A 23,185-nucleotide genomic window follows, 5' to 3' on the forward strand; every position below is an offset into this window, starting at 1 on the left:
TTTTTTAAAGCAAAAAAATTCTCCCATCCTCTTTTATTTATAATGAATTTAGACCAAAAGCATCCAAAATATTTTAAAAACCAATGAAGTCACATTGCCAAAGTGATAGGAAGCGCTTCTTCCAGCCCAAAGGAATCTTTCATTATACTCTCTGGCTAGTTAAAAGTGTAACAAAAAAGCCAATGACAAAATACCATGACCCCAAATCGTGTTCTCTAGATACAAACCTGTTTTGTCTGTGAGCAAATAGGATATCCGCCCCAGCTGCTCTGGAATAGTGCTGGATCGAACAACCGTCCCAGGGATTTTGGAATCTCGGCGGATCACCCAGCTGTAGACAATTTTCCCCATGTCCAGATTCACACGTAAACTACCCAGGAGGAAGGGAAAAGAGAAAAACAAAATTCATCTGCAGTAAAACTTTGGATAAAATCACTGTGAACGGCCACAAGGTAATAAAAGGACAGGTCTTGCATACTGAAATGGAGCCGCCAAACAGGGTGTTGAGGGAGAAGTATATTCAAAGTGAGTGGTCAAGTGGCAAATGGGGAAAAGAGCTGTGCATTGCTCCAGTGGTACAGTAATCCAAGAAGATATATGATAAAATTTTGTTGAGAACAGATGTAATTTGAGAGGAAGAGGGACATTTATAAGTGGGGACAGTATGACTGATGATCAGACAGCAGGTTAAAAATGGAACTGAAATGAATCTCAGACCTACATTGAAAGTAACAATCTACTTATGAATATAGTGTAATTAAACATTACAATTTCAGTATCCTCTCAAAGACAGTATAAAGGCGGTATAAATCAAGGCATGATAAATCCTTATACTATATAACATAGAATAGTGAAACGTTGTATAAATATGACATCTCTCTGTCCATTTTTTGCTCCTCTCATCAGAGAAACCAGGTGTCCTGAACAGTGAGAAAGGTCTGGCTGCAACAGGCACTTGTGATCTGTTATTTCTAAAGATATTCCAGCCTCATGTTGCACTTGGTTTCCCCTGGCACCACATTCTCTGGGAGCTACAAAGCCTCTACAAGTCTGCCTATTGCTAATTCTACCAAAATACTCACACCATGGGGAAAACCAAACCGCTGCTTCCTTAAATAACTAAGCTATAGCCTAAGTTACAGAGCGCAGACAGCAAACAGGCTAACGTGCTAGATGAATTTAGCAGAAACAACCAAACAATTCCTATGTTTAAACAGTCATTTGATTGCTATTTCTAGATTTGCTCAGTTGCCAAATGAAGAACTGATAAGAATTTAAATGTCTATTCATATAAGAAACATGGAGGAAGATGCAAAGGAAGCAATATTTTCCTTGGAAAAATTAGCAGTCGCCTTACCTAATTGGAATGATGTTTGAGAAAAGAAGGAGAAATCTTATGATCTGAAGATACCAACGGCCGGCAAAATGCTGAAGGGCCACCATGACGAGCGAGACTACCACAAGAGCCCCAAACAGGATCTTGGTGAGACAGTTCACTTCCAAGTCAAAGAGGCCAATCTAAGCAAATCAAACAGGCATTTCAATCACACAAGTGAAGATGTTAGCTCAAGGTAGTATTCACAAAAGGAACAAATTCCCATGTCCAAAGAGTCATTCCCAACTAATAAGTAGCTTCTCTTTATTTAAAACATTACAGTTGTTCAAATTTATAAACAGAACTGCTGTCAGCTCGATAAATGAGACTTCTATCCTCTGGAAGCTGAGCAATGCATGAAGAGGTATGAGAGGGACGCATGCTGTCAAAAGCTGCAGACTATATGAAATATCCCAACCCCTTGTCTTGACCTTGCTAGAGTAGAAGAATGCAGAGAAATAAGCTTTCCTGTTCTAACTGGACAAGAGCACCTCATTATAACTGTATAAATCAACGGTTTTACTAATTAAAAAAAAAGTAAGAAGACAAAAGTAGAGTAGGATTGAAAAAATAAGGGGAAGTAGATTCTGCTGCAGTAACTATCTTAACTCCTTTTCTGGAAGTTAATTAATATTCATATGGTGTTGTCCCTGTAGTACGTACACATAGCATTTGGAAGTTTTGTGTGTTTTTTTTTTTTTATTATAAATTTCTCTCTCTTTTATTTAGTATAAGACTCTGCTTCCTTACCATACCTTACTTCTTGGGTTTGAAGTATTCATCACACTGCGCAGTTCCCTTCCAGTGTAGAGAACAACTCCCACAACCGTACCTAAACAAAACAGTGCCTGCATCAGTCTAGAAAGAACAATATCGGTTTGCTTTCTCTAAAATGGCTCAAAAAGGCTTGCTGTTGAATCCACAGGCTCAACATGTAGAGAGGCTTTCTAGCAGGTTAATTGCAGAAGCAGTAGCAACCAGAGACTAAAGAAGTAGGTATTTGCAATATAAAACCCAGGAACACAGACTTTGAACACAAGATATCCTACAAGAAGTCAGCAGTCTGCAACCGCACTGCCCATACTTGACGTGACACCACATCAGCTAATAAGCATGGAAAGAGAAGTCAAATCCTTTGCTCCCTCACCTTTCCCTGACCCTCTTTTGATGTCAGTTGTCTCTCCCGCTACAAATAAAAGCTGCTAAGATGGAAAGATTTCAAGTTTTTCCTCCCACCACTTAAATCCCATATATGTATTTGTAAGTTTGCTTTATACCATATAATGATCCTCCATCCACTCTGTCCTGAGCTGCAAAATATTGCCAGCTAGCTTGGACAGCATTTAAGCAGCATCACGATCAGTTCTGCAAGCGCCCAGCACTGCACAGCATTAGCACCCCAGCATTAAGGTGCTATGTCTGCCCAGAACGGAAAGGACAGGCACCAACCACTTGGGTCCTTCCATAACTGGGGAAGGTGCTTATTCAGGTACATCTAACTGAACTTTTCTGCTGGCCTCGGTTACATCTACACGCCAGCTGGTGCTTGTCACACTTCTGAAGTGTCCGTTATCTTGGTGGGGACTCCGAGGTCCCACATACAACCTGCCACCTTGCAGCGACAGCAGTGAGGACCAGTCTTCCCTCCTCACAGACGCTGAGGCGCTGCACCTCTCCTCCCAGGCAATCAATACAACGAGCCTACGCCGACAAGACAAACACCTTCTGATGTAATAGGATATCCATATTCCGTAAGGCCAAAGTACTCTTGGTGCAGAAACAGTCACCCTGACCATCCTGTACCTGCAGTGAGAACTTGAGCTCCCAGGAGTGAGAGCAGCCATATCAGTACCAGCAAAGTTTTGCTGGGATAGCTTCATCCAGACTTGGCACCTCCCGCAGCATCAACAGAAATTCAGAGAAGACACTGCTTAAAGTTTAGTGCTCCTCACCATTACATGATAATTCTCCTTCTGATCTCCATTCACAAACCAACAGCAAAATCAAATGACTAGGAAAGCTGTGAAATTACAGACTCATTAACCTAAGTCTGATTGGTCTGCTTTTAAAAAAAGATCAAAGTCTTCATTACGTTTTAAGTGTGTCAAAATTAAAACAGTGCTCTGGGCTATGGTTCTTCTTTATTGGGAAAGGTTGTTACAATCAGAACAAAAACAATGAATTCCAACAGCGTTTAAAGACAGAATCACTTTATTTTAAAATCTACAATTTAGTATAAACTAAGTGTTTGTCTAGTTGCTGTTCCCACCAAAAGGTGAATCATACTAACTCCCACCTTACTGCAACAGATGGAGCTGCTGGGAACCTATCAATATATTTTAATGCTATGTCCCACAGTTTCTAGAGAGCTAAGAGCAACAATGCTCTCCCTTTTCTTCCTACAGGAATATAATACAGTTTAGTACTATAAACCACTGTTTTTCTACAGGTTTCTTTTAAAGACTTCTCAAAAAGCTACTAAGAAAAATCTGGCTACTGTCAAAAGTTTAAAAGATGCTATTGCCAAGGTCCAAGCTTCTACTAGAAAATTTTAGGGGTCTGTAAAAATGGAGAAAAACAACGCTGAAAAAAAAAGCACTGCTGCAAATACATTGCCATTTTATATTCTGCTATTCCCCTGCTTCCATTAATGACCAAGGTTTTAACAAGCTGCAAGTGAATTATTTTTAAATAGGACTAATTCAAAAGAGGTGGTTTCTAAAAATACGCGGGGAAACATTCCCTTAAAAAAACAGGTCTCTGGAGCCAGATGGCAGGAGGTGGTAAGATCATCACAATTCAAATCAGCAGATGGCACAGCTACTCCGAATCAGCAGCAGACAATCAGAGTCAGACCTGCTCCTACTACGGCAGCAGATGGAGAAAGCCACATTGCTCGTAAGATGAAGCAGAGCTATGGCTGCCCCAGTGAGATGGCATCACCACAATTCGACAGCTTTCACTTGCAGAAGAAGAAAAATAATATTCACGGTTTTTCATAACCAATAGGTTTTCTTTACAGAAATGACCTACAACATGCATACGCTATACAAGATATTTATTATTACCACAGGAGAAACAGATTATTATGTTGACCAAATAAATCAAAATGAGGAGAAAAACCTATCAGGACTAGAAAACAGCTTGAAGGCACACTGGTATGTACAAAAAGAGTGTTTCTAACTGGTTTAGGGATATTCAGACCAGACTGCATTATATAAACCATTCTGAAAGATGAAAATATTTGTAAATGTTATTCGTATTATCAGAGCCCACAAAGGTGTCCATCTACTAATAACCTCACTTATATTCAGAAGGAAGGATTAGATTCAAATGGCAAGTTCATCTGGGCAAAGAGCAGGTCTTTGCATGCCTTTATACAGACACCAACACCACTAAAATAGCAAACAACTAATCAGGCAGAGCAGAGCGTGCGCTGTGCCCCTCCATTTGGGAAAGGTGTTTGTGCATGGAAGTCCACACAAGTAACACACGTGTTCACATGAACGGCAGAGGAAGAGCTTGTACCCTGCGTAGGCACTGGGTGTGATCCTGCTGAGCACAGGGGACATTTTCCAGTGTGTTCAGTAGGACGGTTCACTGTAACACAGTCTTGTGCGTTAAGTTCAGCCACACCAGTGCAGTGTGAGGAGGAGATCAACACATAGTTTTTTTGAATTAAGAACTGATATGAATTAAATTTTCAGAAGAAGAGATAAGAAAGCACAGGACAGAATCACAACAAAAATGGCTTTCCATTTCTCCCTTTTTTCTTTTTTTTTCCTCCTCCCTCCAACAGCAGGAAGAATTGATGCATCAAGTTTGGTATTTGAAGCTGCCAGTCCCAATACATGTATTTACACTTGGGGGGAAGGAAGGTAGGTTACCTACCGCATGACAATTACTGATCTATAAATAAAACTTGCTTGACTAAACTATTTTTGGACATGTAGATTTTTATGATCCTTCGGTCATACCACTGTGACAGCACTGTAATACATTTCAAAGAAGAGTCAGAGTAGATTCAGATGGAGACATACAGGCATAAAATTTATTCAGTATTTTCTGCTACTAAAACAGCAAATCAAAATTTTTTCAGTGCTTCACATAATCTTTAGAAGTTCATGTTCCTTCCCATTATTAAATCCATATACAGCTTGGCACTGCACTGTAAAACTTCTCCTTCAATAACTTTAATCCCAGAACTGTATTACAGAACTTCACTCTCTTCCAGTTACCATCCTGTAAACCTTGCAAGCACACTGCACAGGAGAGGAGCAAGGCTTTTGTTTTGACAAGCCTGTACTAAAGAACATTGATTAATCTCATGCCTTTCAATTTCATTAGATAGAGAGACCAAAATCTGCCAAAGAATTTATTTTTTTCCCTTTTCAAAGTATACAAGACTAGAACTCTTTGGAAGCACTTACCTGGAGATCTTTCATCTTAGCTTCTGTTACCAGCATCTATTTGACACCATTTCTGTTACAGATTAGAATGTCAATGTGGAGTGCAATTAAGTGCTATTCTAGTTGTAGATGCTAAAGAAGTGCCCAAAGGCCACTCCAATTCTTTCTCATCTAAGAATGTCCAAGAGGCAATTAGATGTCAACTCAGTTCCCCAGAGGTGTTAGGACAAGTGGGAAACTTCGTTCGAACAGCTAATTTCTCCAACTGACAGAGATCATTATTCCATTACAAAAAGACCTTTAAAAATTGTTAACATACTCCCTTAAAAAAAAAAAATACACATGCCTGCGCCTTACCTGATGCAATCACTGTGCTGGCCCATAGGGTGTTTTCTATGCTTAAGCTTTCATTCACTGGAGGGTCACTGTCCTCCTACAACACAGGGGGAAAAAAAAAAAGAAGGTCCCGAACTAGTCAGTAATTTAAAAGATCAGTGTATGACAGAGTTACACATAAGTGGACAGGGATACTGGGGGAGCTGGTCATGGGCTTCTTGTACAAGATGGAGGATTTTCACAAACCCAGTTAAATCTCTGGTTGGGTTAAGAACACAAGCACTTTGTTTCAGTGGAGTGGAAAGGTTGGAAAATAAATCTATTAAAATATCTCTTCCTGCTGAACGCCTCTGGGAATTACAAATGAGAAAGGGATTTGTCAGAAATTCTCCTGGGACTACAGCAAAATGTTCTTCTCGGTTGGTTCATGCAGATTACAAGCATTTCTCCTTCTATGTAGGATGTCACTGAGAACCTGCTTCCAGGCTCAGCGATGCCTGGAAAGATGTCTGACATGCACCAATGAAGAACAGTTACAAGAAAGTGTCATTCCTCTCAGACACCGGATGATTAATTCTACAGAACAGCACCTTTGCATGAGGAAGTACATTCATGCCTGCTCAGGGTTTATAAAAGAACTGCCTCCCCAAGCTATATAAGTGTATTCCATGCCAGCATTAGTTCCTATTAAACCAGATTAACCATACCTCATAAAGATAAGAGAGCAAACACAAAACTTACATATACCAGCAAACAACTTCCAAAAAGCCTTGTCTCCTGTTTGTTACCCAACTATGTGTCCTCTGAAAGCTCCCTAAGGGGATGCATCTCAGAATTTTAGTAGTCCCAGTGAGACGTGAGAGGAAAAAAAAAAAAAAAAGGCAACCTTTTGCCCCAAATAGGCAGTGCATCTTCCCATCAAGTCAAAAGACATTTTTAAACAGTGATACTTCACAGCAGCTCTGAGCCACTGCCCTCTGAGATAGAGAGCATATATAACTGAGCTCACATAGGCTGCATGCAATTCAAAGCAAAAAAACCCCACCTGACTTGGAATCCAGACTGCTTTTGCCTCACCTAGCCAAGATACTCTGCCTTTTCACAGTTGGGAGGACAATTTTAATCCTTCAGAGTCTGTGGTGGTCCTTCTGAACAGGCACAATGATTATGCAACTACCAGTCTTGATCTATATGTTCAGATTTAATACCTTCAGAGTAGGGTCCTTAACCCTGAACAGCCTATGAAATCGTCTTCAAATCAAAGCTTCAATAACCATATATTTCTTTCAGATTTAATTCACGTATGATTTTTATGAAGGAAAAAAAAGAAGGTTCAATGAATGGCAACCCTTCTCTATTTCTCCTGAAAATGTCTGGAATCTTGGAAACTTTCAAAAGGTTTGCACTGCAAACACTGCCTATATTATTTAAAAGATATATCAGGAGGACTCACCCTTGTGAAGGTCCCCACGAAATTATGTATATCTATATTGGGCTCTTCTGCATATACATAAGATCGGATTTGAAGTAGGTCCTACAAGAGAGACATGTTTTAGCAGATGGTTAGACAACCACATTTTAATAACATACAAAATTTTCCACCAAAGTACTTCAAGCAAGAGTTACTTAATCAAGTTATGATAGTTATTAAATCATATTACTTATCTGAGTCCAACTATCTAGGAGAAAATGCAATCATTATCCCAGCTTCACTGACAGTATTTTTCTAAGGGTATTTCTTGAAGCGACACCACAAAGAGACTCCTGGGAGTTGCTTAGTTGTTGGTGCCCCACAAAAGAAATTTCAGCCTGAATAACCAATACAGCCTATGATTCTCTTTACTTTTCAGTACAGATGACTTAGACTAGTCTTCCCAGGCCAACAAGGAACATCCTACCACCTGATGTTTAGTTCGAGGTGCCTTTGTCATCAGGAACCGTTCTAGGGTGACAAGAAAATATGCTAATTCTGCACGGCACTTTCACTGCTGACTCCTACACACATAGGAACTATTCACTCCACCGCTAGAGAATGTCCTTCTTCCAAATATTTGTATAAAATAAATTTATTGCACTTTTTACAGAGAGAACTTCAGTAACAGGTATTCAGATTCCCTTTGTTTTCTTTCTTTCTTAAACATGCAAACTATTTTTGCTGGAGGGTTTTGGAAAATATCATGTTTGATGGAGGTTATGTGCGAAGCAATGCTAAATCAACCAGTTTCTCAAACAGTCCATTAACTGAAGGAACTGAACATTTTTCAGGTAAATCAGATATGTTTGTTTAACAAATAAAGTATTTTGCAAGAACGCAGCTTACAGAAGCAGTTGGCAGTCTCTGGGTACAGGTCACAGGCAGCCGCAGTTTCCAGTCCGTCTCACCATCCAGCTGATCGGTGCGAAGGAAACAAGATCCTGTGGATTTTCAACAGCAGTTAGTGTTCCCTCTAGATGTGTCTTAGGAACATCAATAGCTTATGATATGGCTTCATAGCTAGGACACTTTTCTTCCTTTGAAAACAGTATCTGATTTAAAGTAACATTTGTTAACAATGTAAGAATCAAAATGTTATTCTTGCATCACACACTTAGTTCCTTCCAACAGTCTGAATACAGTGAGACACTGCATTGTATCTTTAAGATATTTGAAACATTCTCGTTAGTCTTTATGTTTTCTAAATCTTCTGATCAAACATTTCCTTATCTCACACTTAACAAAACAAATCTGAATGGCAAGTAAAATGATTTACATCTACAACGCAAGTCATTGGGAGGTAGTTGGATTCAACTACCTATATTCTTTAATTAACAAGCCAAATCAGCATATAACAACATGAGAAGCGGTGGTCCGCTAAAGTGTTTAAATTCTCTGTCTCCCTAAAATTTAACTATTATCTATTTCTTTCACATTTCCAAAAGATAATTTTCTCTAAACAACCAGTGAAAGGTTAATGACTATTTTGACAATTGGTTCCAGATGTTTACCATTCTTCTCCGACGTCCTCAGGAAGATCATGTCAGCAGGGACCCGCTGGTTCTGTTGCAAGAAGAAAGGCCATTATTGTGCATGCAGCCCCGCACGCGTGTGCGACCTCCGTCCACAGCCCCACGGTGACGAGGCAAAGGGCTCGGGAGGAGAATGTGTATTTCTTTGTCGGACTGAAGCTTGGCATTCATTTTGCTTTGAATCCTGAAATCGCTTCCCTGCAGAATCCCAAGTGCAGAACAATAACCGGTGCCAGCTCCCACTGACCAGCCCGCACTAACGTCTAGGTTTACAAAAGAGCTAGTGAGTAACCCTAGAGGTATGAAGGAATTTTCAACTAGTGCTGCTTTCCTTTCAAGAAGCGCTGTGCTAGAGGAAACCATGTGTCTGGAGCATACAGGCACCATTTTCCTCTTTTTGTACTGAATATTTTCATGCTGATAGTTTTAGGGTGCACACTTTCTTGCACAGAGAACATGTGAAAAAATGCATCATGAAGGGAAAATATATCTGTACATACAGAGGCCTGCATATGGATCTCTGTGTTCCCAATACTTGTGTTAGGTGTTTACACGAAACACAACATTTTGATGCTGCCCTTGTATCCGGTGTTTTATCTGTGTTCAACAGTCAGAGATGGGGTCATGCCGTCTTCTTTTATCTTGCTGTAGTTTAAGTGGAAAAATTCAGGTCACTGACGTTTAATTAGAGATTTGTTCTTATTTCTAAAGACTATGATGCTAATCTCAAGACAAGGGGAAAAAAAGAAAGAAAGAAAAAGAAAAATCCTGAGAAGTGATTAAACATCTTAATATCTGACACTCGATACTCTGAGCCTACCATAAAACAAATAGGGCTTCAAAATATGCCATTTTCTACGGGCTTGCGCAAAAAGCATTTTGCGAACAAAACGCGCACACTAACCTTCTCGACAATGATGAGGTCGCCTACTTGTATGTTAGAGCTCTTCACCTTCACGGTCCCTGCGGAGGAAAGACACGGGCGAGTCACAGCGCACCTCACGCCAGTGCGACGGGGCTCGCCGGCGCTCTCCGCACGCTTCCCCCCAGCTCGCTCCCCGGGAGGGAACCGGCAACGTTTCTACGGCAAGAATCGCGCAACGCCGCCCAACCGGGGCTCCTCAAACCCACCGCTGCCACCGGGTAAAGCGGTGGGTTTCGGTCTGTGACAAAGGTGGAAAACCATTTGCCTGGACAGCTACCCACCTCAGTCCTGGGAGCAGAAACCCCCGGTCACTCGCTAGTGACAGCTTCGAAGCTAGCCGTCATACTCCTTTCACACCGTTTAATCGAGGGATTTGAAAATACTGCCAGGCGGACGACAACGCGGGAATAGCATGGGGACGACAGAGAAGCACCAACTTGCGGCTCCTCTTCCCCAAGCGGATGAAAGTTTAAAGCCTAAGCCTTCAAGCCCAGACCTGGAAGCCATAATTAGAATGGACACGTCTTCCAAACAAGGCTCGTCCCCTTCTGCGCCGCAGCGTTTATACCCGGCCCAGTCCTACAGCCGCTCTCTCGCCTCTCCGCGGCCACAGCCCGGAGAAACCCTGCCGAAAACACCTCGGCATTTATTCCTTTGCGGCTGTCAAGCATTTACCAGCTGCTTTAAAACAGGGGATTAATTTAACAATTGCCTAGTAATTTTAGATCATTAGCCAGCTCTAGCTTCGGCTTGCTCGGCGAAACGAGTGATTTATAATCAGTTAATGTGAGCCCTGCCTCTACGTGTCCGTCTGCTCCGCTTCAACAAAAGCCTCTTTAACGCGCGGCGGTGCGAGTGGGAGTGGGGGCGGCCCGCGGGAGCTCGCGCCGGGCAGGGACAACGCTCCTACTGTACCTCCAAACTCGTGCGGGGGCCGGCCGGCCCGCTCGCAGCTCCGGGGCCACGCGGAAGGGGGAAGGGAAATTAGCACAAAGCACAAAGGTCACGGGGATTTTACTACTGGCAGTCCCTTCATTAGCATCCTTCGCAGGATATGCTTCAGTGTTTCTGCTCCAAATTAACAAAGAAAGCCATTCTGAGCTCCCGGCAGCCTGCTGCTTTGGTGACACACTGCGTGCTTAACAACATGCTTCGTCCCTGCTCCTAATAAATGCAGCCTTCCTTACATGCCGTAATTATTCCTACAAATTATAAGCAGTCACGGCCCATTGCACAAATATCTCGTGGGTCTTTTGCAGATTCGGGGTTTTGCCTGGTGAGATTTTTTTTTTTTTAAGTTAAAAAAGGGTAAACAAAATCAATGCTGGGCTAAAGACGTCTCTGATGGGGCAGGAAGCATACCAGGGATTAAGAGTCCATTACGCAGAGGCTTAAAAAGAAAAGCCGCACTCCAAGAGGATCCAAAAAAGCATCCCTGGCAGTCTTATGTATGGGCTATACAAAGTTAGGTACTACGACACTAAAAGGGTCTGACAGATAACATCTCTTCCTCCCCTTTTAATACGGTTATTCATGAAAAAACAAAAAGTGCTTTTGAATATTCTGCTCTGCAAAGGAGGAAAAACTGCATTCTCTTCCCACAGGCATAAAAATTCCCAAATCATTGTGTGAAGCCTCTTGGTTAGGATCGGTGGCTTTGTTTAACCATATTTTATTCACTTCCCTTGAAAAGCGCAATGTTTTATTTGGTGACTATCAGCATCGGAAGCACTACCTGCAGGGTTTGGAAATGGAAAGGAATCTTATTTTCATAGCATTTTTCTTAATAATGTAAATTCATGCTGGAAAAAAAAATGCAATGCCTGGACAAAGCTACAACTTGATGATTTCCTATCATTATGTGCATTTTCATGCTGATTTTTGGATCAGTATTCCAAAACAACATTATCTGCTTCAAAATTTGTTTCAGTCAGAAGAAACTGACTGGAACAGATCTGTTGTTCCCAACAAGCCTCTCAAAAGTCTCAGCTATTCTAAGGTAAAAGAAAAAGAAAAAGAGGACAGAAGTACCTTTCTAACCAGTGTGCCTTTTTTTTTTTTTTTTTTAAATAACTGCTGTATAAATGAGATTCCCTTTTTAGGTAGCAAAACTAATTCTGCTTCTCCAGCCATACTTGTGGCCCCTCATGGATGATATCTCTGCAGTATGTACCATATGTCCCACTAAGGCGGCACAGGACCAGATGTTTCCTTTGACTCAGGACTCCCATAAAGCAACTTACTTGCATTAGTTTTATTTTGATCTTGGGAATTCCATAATTCCTTTTTCCTTCAGTGTAAAAACTAGATGCTAAATACTAGATGTAGATTTTCTCACACATGTTTAAGAAACTAGCTAATAACACTAATGCTTCAATTCTCAGTACTGTTCTACTGCTAAATTAGTGCTTTTATAAATGCATAAAAATACTTCCCTCTAAATACAAATAGGTATATTTAGAATTAGTGTGGATTTTACAGCATTTACTTAACAGCTTTGCTTCCAGTCTATTTTCAGAAGTTAATCAGAATACAAGTCAATCAGTGGTTAACACACACACACAAAGCAACTAGTCTTGCTCTCTTATGTTAAAATGAATCAGTTCTTAAAGTTTTAATGATATTTGCTTGTATTTTGTATTTATCTTTGCTATATTTTGAAAAATTCTTATGATAAAAGAGTAGAAAAAAGAAGGCACAATTAAATGGAAACAGTTTGTTCCAGCTTCAGCTACAGCCTTTGGAATTATTACCGAATCGGCAGCGTGATGGATGTATCACAATGCAGATTATTTAAAGTATTAAATACATCAGCCAGGAGAAATGCCTCTTTGTACCATGTAAACACCTAAATCAAGATCTCACAAGAGATCCACATGGTTTTCATTGAGGTAGAGATCAAAATACTTAATTCCAAATTAAAGATGAAGCGATAGGTTTATTAAAACATGTCAAATGCATCCTAGAACCTGAAAAAGGGACTGTTTGGATCCACTGCACCAAACTTCTGGCTTTTGTGGCCTTATGCTGTATAAACTGAGGAGTAAGACTCAGAGGGTTTGGGAAAATATTGTTTTTATATGGCTGGTAAATGCCAATGATCTGTATCTTAAGTAGCACCCCTCAGTAGGAGGTCTCTTCCCATTTCTTGCTGTGGAGTTTCTCTCTATTATGCTGTGTTACTGAGGGGGGTGAGGGAGAAGAAAAACAAACCAAGAATTTGCAAGCACAGTTCTAGCTTTCCGTCAAGCAGAAAGCCGGCATACAGACCCCGAACACAAGCAGTCTTGTAGGTTTATGAATAGGGGATTGAAATTTGATTGTTTTTTATTACAATCCAAACAACTGTCCTCTAAATACAGAGCATTCTATTAAAAAATGCTTTCCAGAAGTCTTCTGGTTTCATCATTTTGGAACTTAAATGGATCATAGCAGTAGAAAGGGAAAACAGGTTCAGTTTTTAGAGTTTTTTTGTTTGTTTGTTTGCCTTTTTTGTTGTTGTTGTTGTTATGAGAACTAAAGGAACCAGTCCCATACAGAAATTACACTACTATCTACCCTGCCTCGCACTGTCCTCCAAAAAGATTAGTCACTGGAATTTAGCAACTATATTCAAAATAAAATGCGATCCAAAGAGGATTCTCCCTCTTTCCTCTATAAAGAAAGCAGCTTAGTGAATCTTAGAAAGTTTAACAAGATGAGTGCATTTAAAAAAAAAAAAAAAAACACTTTCACATACAGCAACAAAGCTGCAAATTGCCAATAATTACAAAATACCAGGAGTATCGTGTTAGCAAGTTGGATGCTGGAGAGCTCCTTGTGTTCGGCTGATGGCAGAAGTTGTCTTTGGAAGTGCAGTAACAGGGACTGCTCAACTGAGCATACAGCTGGTCTCTGTCGAGAGCGCGCTAGCAAGAATTCAAAGCATGAGAAAATGCACAAAGAGGACAAGAGGATCCTGGTTCAGGAAAGCACTTCAATCTGTGCTTACTTCTATACCTATTCAAAAAAGCATATAAGCATGTGCTTAAGTCTCCTCGTCTTCATTCAGAACTGAATATGCATTTACATCCCTGGGCCAGGGAGGCCAAGGTTGGAGATGGGAGAAACTCTTCCCCAGTCCTACACTTTAACAGCAGCTTAGTGAAATTACTCAGCAGAACCAAAAAATAACTTGAAGAAAGCTTCAGAGATCCATTAGGCCTGTTATAGCCAATCTTGGAGAACAGTGGTGTTCAGCTTCCACCTCTCCTAACCTCTGCCCCACCAAGCACTAGCTTTAGAGGTGAAACTATTGTGAAGTAAAACATATATATCTCAACATTTCAGAGGGCTTTTGTGCCCTGGTGCCCTTCTGCACTGCCCTTTTCAGTACAGGACTGTGCTAATATCCTGAAGCATGAACTGTGCTTTACAACAAAAGAAAAAATGAAATGGCCTATACGCTGTCTGCAGCAAGTCCTCTCTGGGGTTTTGTCAGCCACACTGAAAATTAACGGCAAGAAGATCAGGCGTTCTCAACTTATTTTAACTTTGATGTTTGCCGCTTCTACTTCTCACCTGAAGAGGTGTTTGCTAGAAAGCTTATCTACATTTTAACTATACTAATAGATAAAAAAATATTACACCTTTCTTTTGGTTAAAAGCATCCAGTCCCCACCCATGTTGACATCACAAGCTACTTCCATGTTTGTAGATGATGCTTGGAGGCGTTAAGGTTTTAATCAGTGAAAAAAATGGGTACTTGAGTCTTCTTGAAAGCTAGGCTACTAAAGGACACCAAAGTGCAAGTGTGTGAGAGAATGAATTTGACTTTTCTCCCCAGACTGCTAGGCAATTATAAATGATTTTCTGTGATTTTTCCTACTATAAACTATACCGCTGGAGACCCTCATTACTCTCCCCCCACCACCACCAAATGTATGTTAAAAAGTAAAATAAAGTGGCTTAAGGCTTTCTGCTAGTGCCCAGCTGCCAATCCTCCTTGGTTTCTTTCACGAAATTGGAAAAGTTAAAGGGTTGGGGGGAGGGAAATCATTCATGGGAAACGTAATAGCAATATGAAAAGAACTAAAGGAGAGGTCAGGCCCCTTATACATCATTGAAAGGAATCCAGAAGGCAACTCTTTTATATCTTTAAATAGATGTACTACACCCCTCTTGGATGGGGCTTTTGTTGGTTGCCAAGCATTTTAAGTGTTGTAGTGAGAACATGTTATTAAAAGGGGATTTAATATTCAGAAACTCCAATTCCTTAGTTTGGAGTTGCCTCATAATTCCTGGCATGTGAAACATATACAGCTCTAAGCAATTACACTTAAAAAGGAGGCTTATTCTTAAAAGTGCAAGTGTTGAAAGCAGCATATTTTTAGTACACCTAGTTCACCACATCTTAATTCAGGGGTATAAACTTTTATAACAAAGAAAATTGAAACAGAAAAAGAGTTGCTTAAATTTAGATCATTCTTTTTGAAAAACAAAACCCTGGCCTCACTGATGTTGTCATGGTATTAGCAGTAACTCCATAGTAAAGAAGCCTTCAATTTTTCAAATGAGAAACTAAATGTCTTTGTTAGGTACAACGAAGTTGTAAACAATGACCAGCAGCAATGATCAGATACAACTGACATACCGGCTCCCTCAGAAACAAGGTTTGAGTTCCTCACAGCTGAGAGAAGGGCTAAAGAAGATGCGTACAAAAATATAAGAGAAGACATTGCCAATATTGAGGAGCTATGTCAGTCACTACTAAACACAAAAGACGTGGTAACGTGTCACACGATCTCTTTTAGCAAAGGGCTTGCAGTGGTAAGTCTCTGCCTGGCACAGCTCAGAAAAAACAGTGGAACTCAACTGGCATCGCCTGTTCAATAAATGATAGAGTATGTCAGTATGTCAGGCAAGTCACCTGAAATCTAGCATACACGCTTGCGTGCTCCTTAGTACACTGAGTGCTTTTACGTAATTATAATTTGCAAAACAAATGCTGAAAGGGTTCCCAAAGCTAGACGCTATAACTAGGTGTGTTTTCAGATTAATGGCCCAAGTGAAATACTCAAATATGCCTCCTGATCAATGAAAGTGTCAGGGTATATAAACATTTAAAGTTACCTTTACCATTAAGCGTTTTGCCCGACTCTATACCTTGCTCAGATAGCCTACTCTCACCCTCATTAGTTGAATCTGCCTTGCATATCCATCTTCTGACAATGTCCACAGACCTAGGCTTAACCTTTTAGTAGAGTGCTTTTGTAAATAATTTGCAGATGTGGATCCCGCTCCCTTTTCTCAAGCAAAGATGAGTAAAGCTGTTTCCATTAAAGAATATGAAGTGCTAGTTTATAGGAATCCTTCCTACATTGGTCTCTCTTGCCCACACGGTGATCAAGCAAGACATACAACGCAGGGGAAAGACAGCTGCGTGATTACTAAAATTGGAAGAAAACAACAAAAACGCAAGCAGTACAGCCCATCTCCTCTAGCCTCATTCTTGTCTTCTTCCTCCTAGGCTGCTGCCTGTGGTTGCACCTCCCTCCCTCCATTCACAAAGCGCTCTGGAGGGCTGCTCGCACGTCCCGGCTTCGCAGGAAGGGAAACACATTTCCCTTTGGAATAATCCAACTCCAGAACCAAGGCTGATCCAGGCCCAGATTTCATTTTCTTTGGTGACACCAATTCACCAGAGAGAGATAATATTGGTGGTGGTGGGGGGGGGAAGTTCTGGCATACGCTGGCGTTAGGAGCAAAGAGGGTTTAAAGGAGGTTACGAGTCACGCCGCGGGCGCGGGCGCGAGCTGCGGGCACCCGAGCCGCGGGGCTGACCTCTCGCTGTGAGCTTGCTGTAGATCTGCGAGTTCACTTCCTTGTCGCGCATGTAGCATCTGATCTCCTCCGTTGCCTCGCGGATGACGGTGACAGCGAGCACAAATCCCTAGAAGGAAAAGAGAATGGATAAAACAGCTGGGGGGGAATCACAGCTGCGTCTGATGAGAGCAAGACGTGACACTTATCAGCACCAATGCCCACAATTCGTGTTTCCTTAGCCTATTTTCTGTCGCTCAATCATTATAGTGGTATTGTGAGCTGCTGTCCAGACTCCTAATAGTAAACTGACAGTGGACTTGTCACTTAAAAAAAAATTATGATTGCATTTGAGCTTTACCATGATGCTCCCCCAGCACCTCTCAAGCAAATCTTTGTAAAGTTTATCTGAAGTGGGTAAATAGCATTTCATCTCCCTCCACAGAGGAGTGGCCAAGATTGAAAGAGGTTACACAAAAGTCCAGGATAAGACAAAATTCCTCAAATCTCAGTATTCCCTCAACCGCCGAGCTATCAAAGTTAATTCACCTAATCTGGGAGGTTCAGTCTCTCTCTCTCACACACGTGCGTGCGTACATGTGTATATGCGCATACTCAACTTACTAACATGAACAGGCACTTTAAACCTACACGCATGAATTACAGATGGCACAAAAGTGAATAATCACATGTCTGCCCAATTAGGGTTTCAGTCCTATTTTTCCATGGATATAAGCAGTCATTTCATTTCCTCATGTCATAAGGAAAATGCCCACATCATACTCTTAACTTTAAAAATAAGCTAAGTTCACGCAAAATAATTCTCTATGGGGCTAGGACCAGGAAATCATTTTTATTAAGTACTACTTAGCTCAGAATCACTGAACAGTTAAAACATTCCTCATCAGCAGAAAAGAAATGAGAATGAACATTTCTCTTCTATTTAAAAGTGGCATTTGTGTGTTTAGCTAGAATTGCCTACCTGCTTTCCAAAATATAATAAAAAAGCATCAATTATTTTCAGCTTACATTTTAGCTGCTTGAAGAGTCTTCGAATAATCATCCCAAAATATTGCCACATGTGCAGCCTCACTCTGCCTTCACGTATGTCATTCTAGCCCAAACACTTGTATCAGCAGCCAGTAGCAAACAAGGACCTTCCTCGTACAGCTTTCTGGCAGCTCATATGCCAAATTCAAATTGCTCACCTAGCACGGACAAGTCGCAATTGCCTATACAAAGCTTGAAAAGAGAGATCCTGCGTGTATTTTATTTATGTGATATGATCTTGTGAAACTAGTGTTAGATTCATACAGCAAATTATAAGCACCCAGTCGAGTGGGAATTCAGTGAGATCCAGGCTCTAATACACACAAAGTTTTAGCAACCCCATGAAATAGCCCCTTTATTTTTTCCATCTTTTGCCAGCAGGGATCCTGCTGCATTTAGGTCCAAAATGATCTCCTTTGCCCACCCTCAACTCCCTCAGCAGAGCCACCAGCTACACTACCACTAGTGCTTCTCAAACTGCAGACAGTAGTACTGTAGAAAGAGGATTGTTCTTCTATAATCAGTTGATTTTGTGTCATTTCTTTAAAGCAGAAGGGATCTCTATCTTTGGAGATGTTCAAAACTCAGGGAGATGAGGCCAACACCACGACAGCCCTGCTCTGAGCAGGCAGTGGGACTAGCGGTCCCTCTGAACCTAAATTAAACCATGATTCTCTGGGCTGAAGTGTAGCAAAAACATTCCCATAGAGAGAGAAATAGCAGTTTTTATTGGGATAAAAGATTGGGGGGGGGGGGGTAAGAGGTAGCTACATTTAAAGTGTCCACTACAAGTGTAATAGGCTTGCACGAGCACTTCGGAGAATTAACAAGCCCTGCATTAGCCGTTCCGTGCAACCGTTCCTCGTGGTGTCCTTTGACAGCCCAAGAGTTTCTGCTTCAAACCTGGTTATTATCAATTTGCTTTGGTTGTAGGTGAAACACGTGGCTACCAAAAGACAAGGGCAAATAGTTTATAGGAAGGAAGAAGCATCTGCACCTTGAGAGAGTATGAATGAGCGTGTGCATGTGTGCACGTGAGACATGTACACGCGCACACACAGGAGGGTTTTGGGGGGCCATCTCTGTTCTTTCTGTTTGTTTTTTTACAATGTGGTTAAACTATGAAACGTATCCTTCTCAGCCATGTTCAACCTTTACGAAATAAATCTTAAAGTCGGAGTAAGTATCTACACTAGAACACGTACAAAGGAGGCCTTAAGAAAACAAGCAAACAAAATGATTTAAGGTACAAATTTACACCCCAGAGAAAAGGCAGCAAAAGAAATTTTGTAGTCACACACTGAAACTTTCTTGAATAAATAAATTACCTACCAGAGGAACCCAGTATGTGTAAAGTGCACCAAGCCTCATTTCCACGACAAATTGAGAGCAGGCCAAAAGCAAGAAATAAAGATTGAAGAAATATTTGAACTGGTTAAACAACACCTAAAAAAAAAGAGGAGGGAGAAGATTAATGAGTTCAGAAGTTGTGCCTATTGAACCAACAATAAGAAACAGTTTTGCTAGCTCCTCCAGCGTCTGAATGCTAACTTAGGGTAGACTTAACGCAGTCCGGGCAATTCACTTCTAAAGGTCAGCATACTCTGCCTCTTGCAGAGTGAGTTGTTGCGACACTGCCACGCAGCTGGGCTGAAGTTTTTAACAGAAATACATCATTCCACATTTATTTTAAACTGCTGACAACCCCCACTCTGCAAAGCAATACTCACACCAAACAGCAACATAACCGTCTATTTGGTTTGCAAAATCATGCTGAACGCATGTCAAAGGAATTCAGTGAACTCAGAAAATTTGAGTGTCGCCCATTTTAATAACCAACACTACAGCACAGAGGAGTTGTACATGGGGTTGGGGAGAGAGACAGAGAAGGAAGCTTTAGGAGAGCAATCTTCTCTCCCAAGGTGAAGGACTCAACAGGGGTGGAAAAGCTGTCGACATGGGAAGGAAAAAAAAAACCCAAAGTCAGGGAACATCCCTGGGGAACCAGACTTGTTTCTCCTGCTGCCACCAAAAGAACATGTGGGATGGCTGAATCCTGCAGCTCCTCCCAGGCACAGGCAACACCACCAAAACAGCCGCTGCTGGTCCCACACATCCCGACTCCTCCCTCAACAGCTTCATGACCAGCATTTCAGGGCCTCTGCATGGGAAGGGAGGCAACAAGGTCCTCACCGTTAAATCACACTTAGCAACCCACTGCACTAAATATGTGTCTGCTTTCCTGGTGCCCTGAGCCAGCTTTTGCAGGAGGTCTGTGTGGCACCAGAGTGTTCATTATCTCCTCTGGCTCCAGGTTCTGTTCTTGTACCCCCTAAAGCCAATGAAAATGGGGAAAGGATTAGGGTAGGGTGATGAGAAGTGACTTTGTTCATACTCACCCCAGGGAGGAAAGTAAAAAAGTTGTATTTCTGGTTGTTGATCACATTGCGAGGGTACCTCTGGTCTCTCTTTTCCGGGTGGCCAAGCCAAACAGTACGAGGCCTCGGGTCTCTTCTCCCACAGCATCTTAGGCACTCGCAACACCTACGGGAGGAGCAAAGTTAATTTTCAACCCATATTTCTCCAACTTGCACACGCTTAACACCCCAAACCAACTGAGCCGAACACAAGCTGAGCGTCACTTCTTGGTCTCTCACTAACCGACCCTCACCTGCCGATTATCTACTACATCACAAGCATCTTAAAACCAAGACCTCATCATTTTACCAGATGTAGACATCCAGCTGGCCTGAGCCATTGCACGCCTGCCTTGCAGCTTGCTGAGCTATGAGCAAACATCTCATGCAGTGTTAGACCCGCTAATAAACACGGGCAACTATGTGTACGGAGCTGCATAGACACGCGTCGGTGCTCAGATGCGCCTGGAGCAGTGCGTGGGTGTGCAGTTTCCTTGGCTTACTTTCAGGAAACCGATGCGTGGAGAAGCATGGACCAAGTTCATGACTCAACTGAGTCAGTCGGGTCATTGCTATGTCCTACCCCATGGGCCAGTAAGAGCAGAGCATCTGCTCCGAGGTTCATTCCCACCTGGCTGATGGAAGAGCTTCCACCTCTGGATGGGATTGACTTCAGAAAGCAAGGAGATCTGGGGCACAGGCAGAAAGGTCCCCTCACACTGATGCTGCATTGTAGCTTTTATACCAGAAAATTACCATGAAAAAAAAAAATGATCACATGCTTTTTATTATTTGTTTTATTTCCTTGTGACACATGAAAACTCCCTCAAATAAAAGGTTGTTTTCCCACCAGTGAACTGAACTGAAATAGGAATGCACATCTGTAAAGTGATCCAATAAGCCCTAAGGAAGGGACAGAGTCTTCTCCTTCCCTGCAACCCCTACTTCATGGAAATCTTATCTATAAATTTTTAGCATAAGGTTTTAATAGTTGTATGTTTGAATTTTTACCCTTAAAACAGTCTTGCTAAGTAAAAATACTCTATATTCCTTCCAAGAAATGAAATGTTAGGAGGAATCTAAAAATAGATATTAAAAGACTACTGATTTTATTTGCATGTAGTATTACTAGTCATTAGCTCTGTTTATATTAATGGCAAATTATATGTTATCTACTGATGAATAACACATTCTTGTCTACAGAGGACATGCATTACAGATCCAGCTACACAGTCGTGGTTTCCCAGTTTATCTATACTAATCCACATTTTCTAGCTCCCGAGATTATTGTTCTACCTGCAGTACCACGGAGGAGGCAGCAAGTTCCAGCAGCCCAAATACCTGCTGCATGGATTCACCATCAGTGCACAAGTTCATGCTATTTTCAGTCACACTAGTCCAATATAACCTCTCTTGCACTTGTTTTCTTCTGCAATTTCATCTACTTTGTCAAAAATAGAAAATATTTAATGAAACAAGAGCAGCTATCAGCATGCAGTTCATCAAGTTTCCGTTACCTAGCTCCAAAAGTTACTTTTTAAATCTTGTCATGCCAGTTTTCCAGGAAATTGTCCAAGATAAATAAAATATAAACATTCATATCATAGCATGCTGATTTTCTACCTTCTCAAATCATGCCCATATTAAAGATATTTATTTAACATTGTTCCTGTCCTTTACTAAAAGTTACATGGAAAGCCTGAAGGCCACACCAACTTTGCCACGACTGACCCAGTTAGTGAAGGATAACCTCTTCTCTGCCGGGGAGATGGTTGAAATGCAGGTTATCAAACACGAGCTGAGCAGCTCCCTGAGCACGCGTTTGAACCAGGAGCTTACAGCCATCACCATTTGCCTCTGCAGCCCAGCTACAAACCAGGCCAGCCTGGCTGCTGACCTTTCCCTAGCGCACTCGGGGCGGTCTGGAGCTTACTAGATTCAACAAACGCAACACGTCATCCCTCCAATTTAGATAATTGCACCTATCCACGCTAAAGTGTCCTCCAGCACACAGCTGGGTATCATACATGATACAACTGCATTCCCTGTTTTGAGAGTCACTGTGTTGCCTATAAACATTCCAGCTAGATGCTGCTTCCCTCAGCTAAAAGCAGGGATTAGGTTACAGGAAACACTTTTTTTTTTTTTTTTAATGTTGAGGTTCTTTTCTTGGCCCTACTAATATCAGAGAAATACATGAAATGAAGATAAAAGTGGTATCTCCAGAGACTCAAAAAAAACCCTCACAAAATATTTTTTAAAATATTTTTGAAATAAGTCTTGCAATTTTTCAGTGCTCAGAATTCACGGTGAAATTGTTCTCCCTCCACAGAGATAGCTTGTGCTCGTGCCTGTTTGGGGAGCGCCGCGCTGCTGCCCCAGCCCCGGTTCAGGCGCAGGGGAGTTCAGCCCCGGGGCCGCCTACACTGCTCCCCAAGGCCTCTGCATGCGCCCTGCGGGCAGCACACACCAGCAGCTGCTCAAATCACAGCAACTTCACTTTGTTGCCTTCGAATTATTTTAAGCAACTGAAACCCACTCGAGTATTAAAATATATATATATATATAGTCTATTTCCTGTTACATATATTCTCTGTTGAAACAACAGTAACATCACAGAATGGCGCACTGCTTTTGGTAAGCACCCATATTTCTGCACATTTTGCTAGAATATGCATTTACTTGACTATGAGATCTGCTCGCAGGCTGCACGCATTCCTTGCAGGAGGAGCAAGGGCTTCCGCGCTGGAGCAAGCGGCCCAGCGTCACGTCCCTGCCCCTCCTGCAAAGGGCCCCGCGCTCGCTCTGTGCCGGCAGCCCCGCGGCAGCCGCGACCGCTGCTCGCCGCGGCTGCCAGGAATGCCAT

The 23,185-nt window shown here is 41.7% G+C and overlaps 1 protein-coding gene across 1 annotated transcript in view; it reads right to left on the bottom strand.

Annotated features, from left to right (window-relative positions):
• ATP9A (ATPase phospholipid transporting 9A (putative)) overlaps positions 1-23,185 on the bottom strand; it is a 61,540-nt gene that overhangs the window by 29,443 nt on the left and 8,912 nt on the right. The window contains exons 2-12 of the mRNA XM_067307738.1: positions 20,302-20,446; positions 19,235-19,348; positions 16,874-16,982; positions 10,031-10,089; positions 9,106-9,157; positions 8,441-8,535; positions 7,574-7,654; positions 6,142-6,217; positions 2,131-2,207; positions 1,358-1,518; positions 228-370 (exon numbers count right to left, since the gene is read on the bottom strand). Coding sequence (XP_067163839.1) covers positions 228-370; positions 1,358-1,518; positions 2,131-2,207; positions 6,142-6,217; positions 7,574-7,654; positions 8,441-8,535; positions 9,106-9,157; positions 10,031-10,089; positions 16,874-16,982; positions 19,235-19,348; positions 20,302-20,446 — 1,112 coding nt within the window. The remainder of the gene's footprint in view (positions 1-227; positions 371-1,357; positions 1,519-2,130; positions 2,208-6,141; positions 6,218-7,573; positions 7,655-8,440; positions 8,536-9,105; positions 9,158-10,030; positions 10,090-16,873; positions 16,983-19,234; positions 19,349-20,301; positions 20,447-23,185) is intronic.

Source organism: Apteryx mantelli, chromosome 18 (assembly GCF_036417845.1).
Source record: "Apteryx mantelli isolate bAptMan1 chromosome 18, bAptMan1.hap1, whole genome shotgun sequence".
Classification (NCBI taxonomy): Eukaryota; Metazoa; Chordata; class Aves; order Apterygiformes; family Apterygidae; genus Apteryx; species Apteryx mantelli.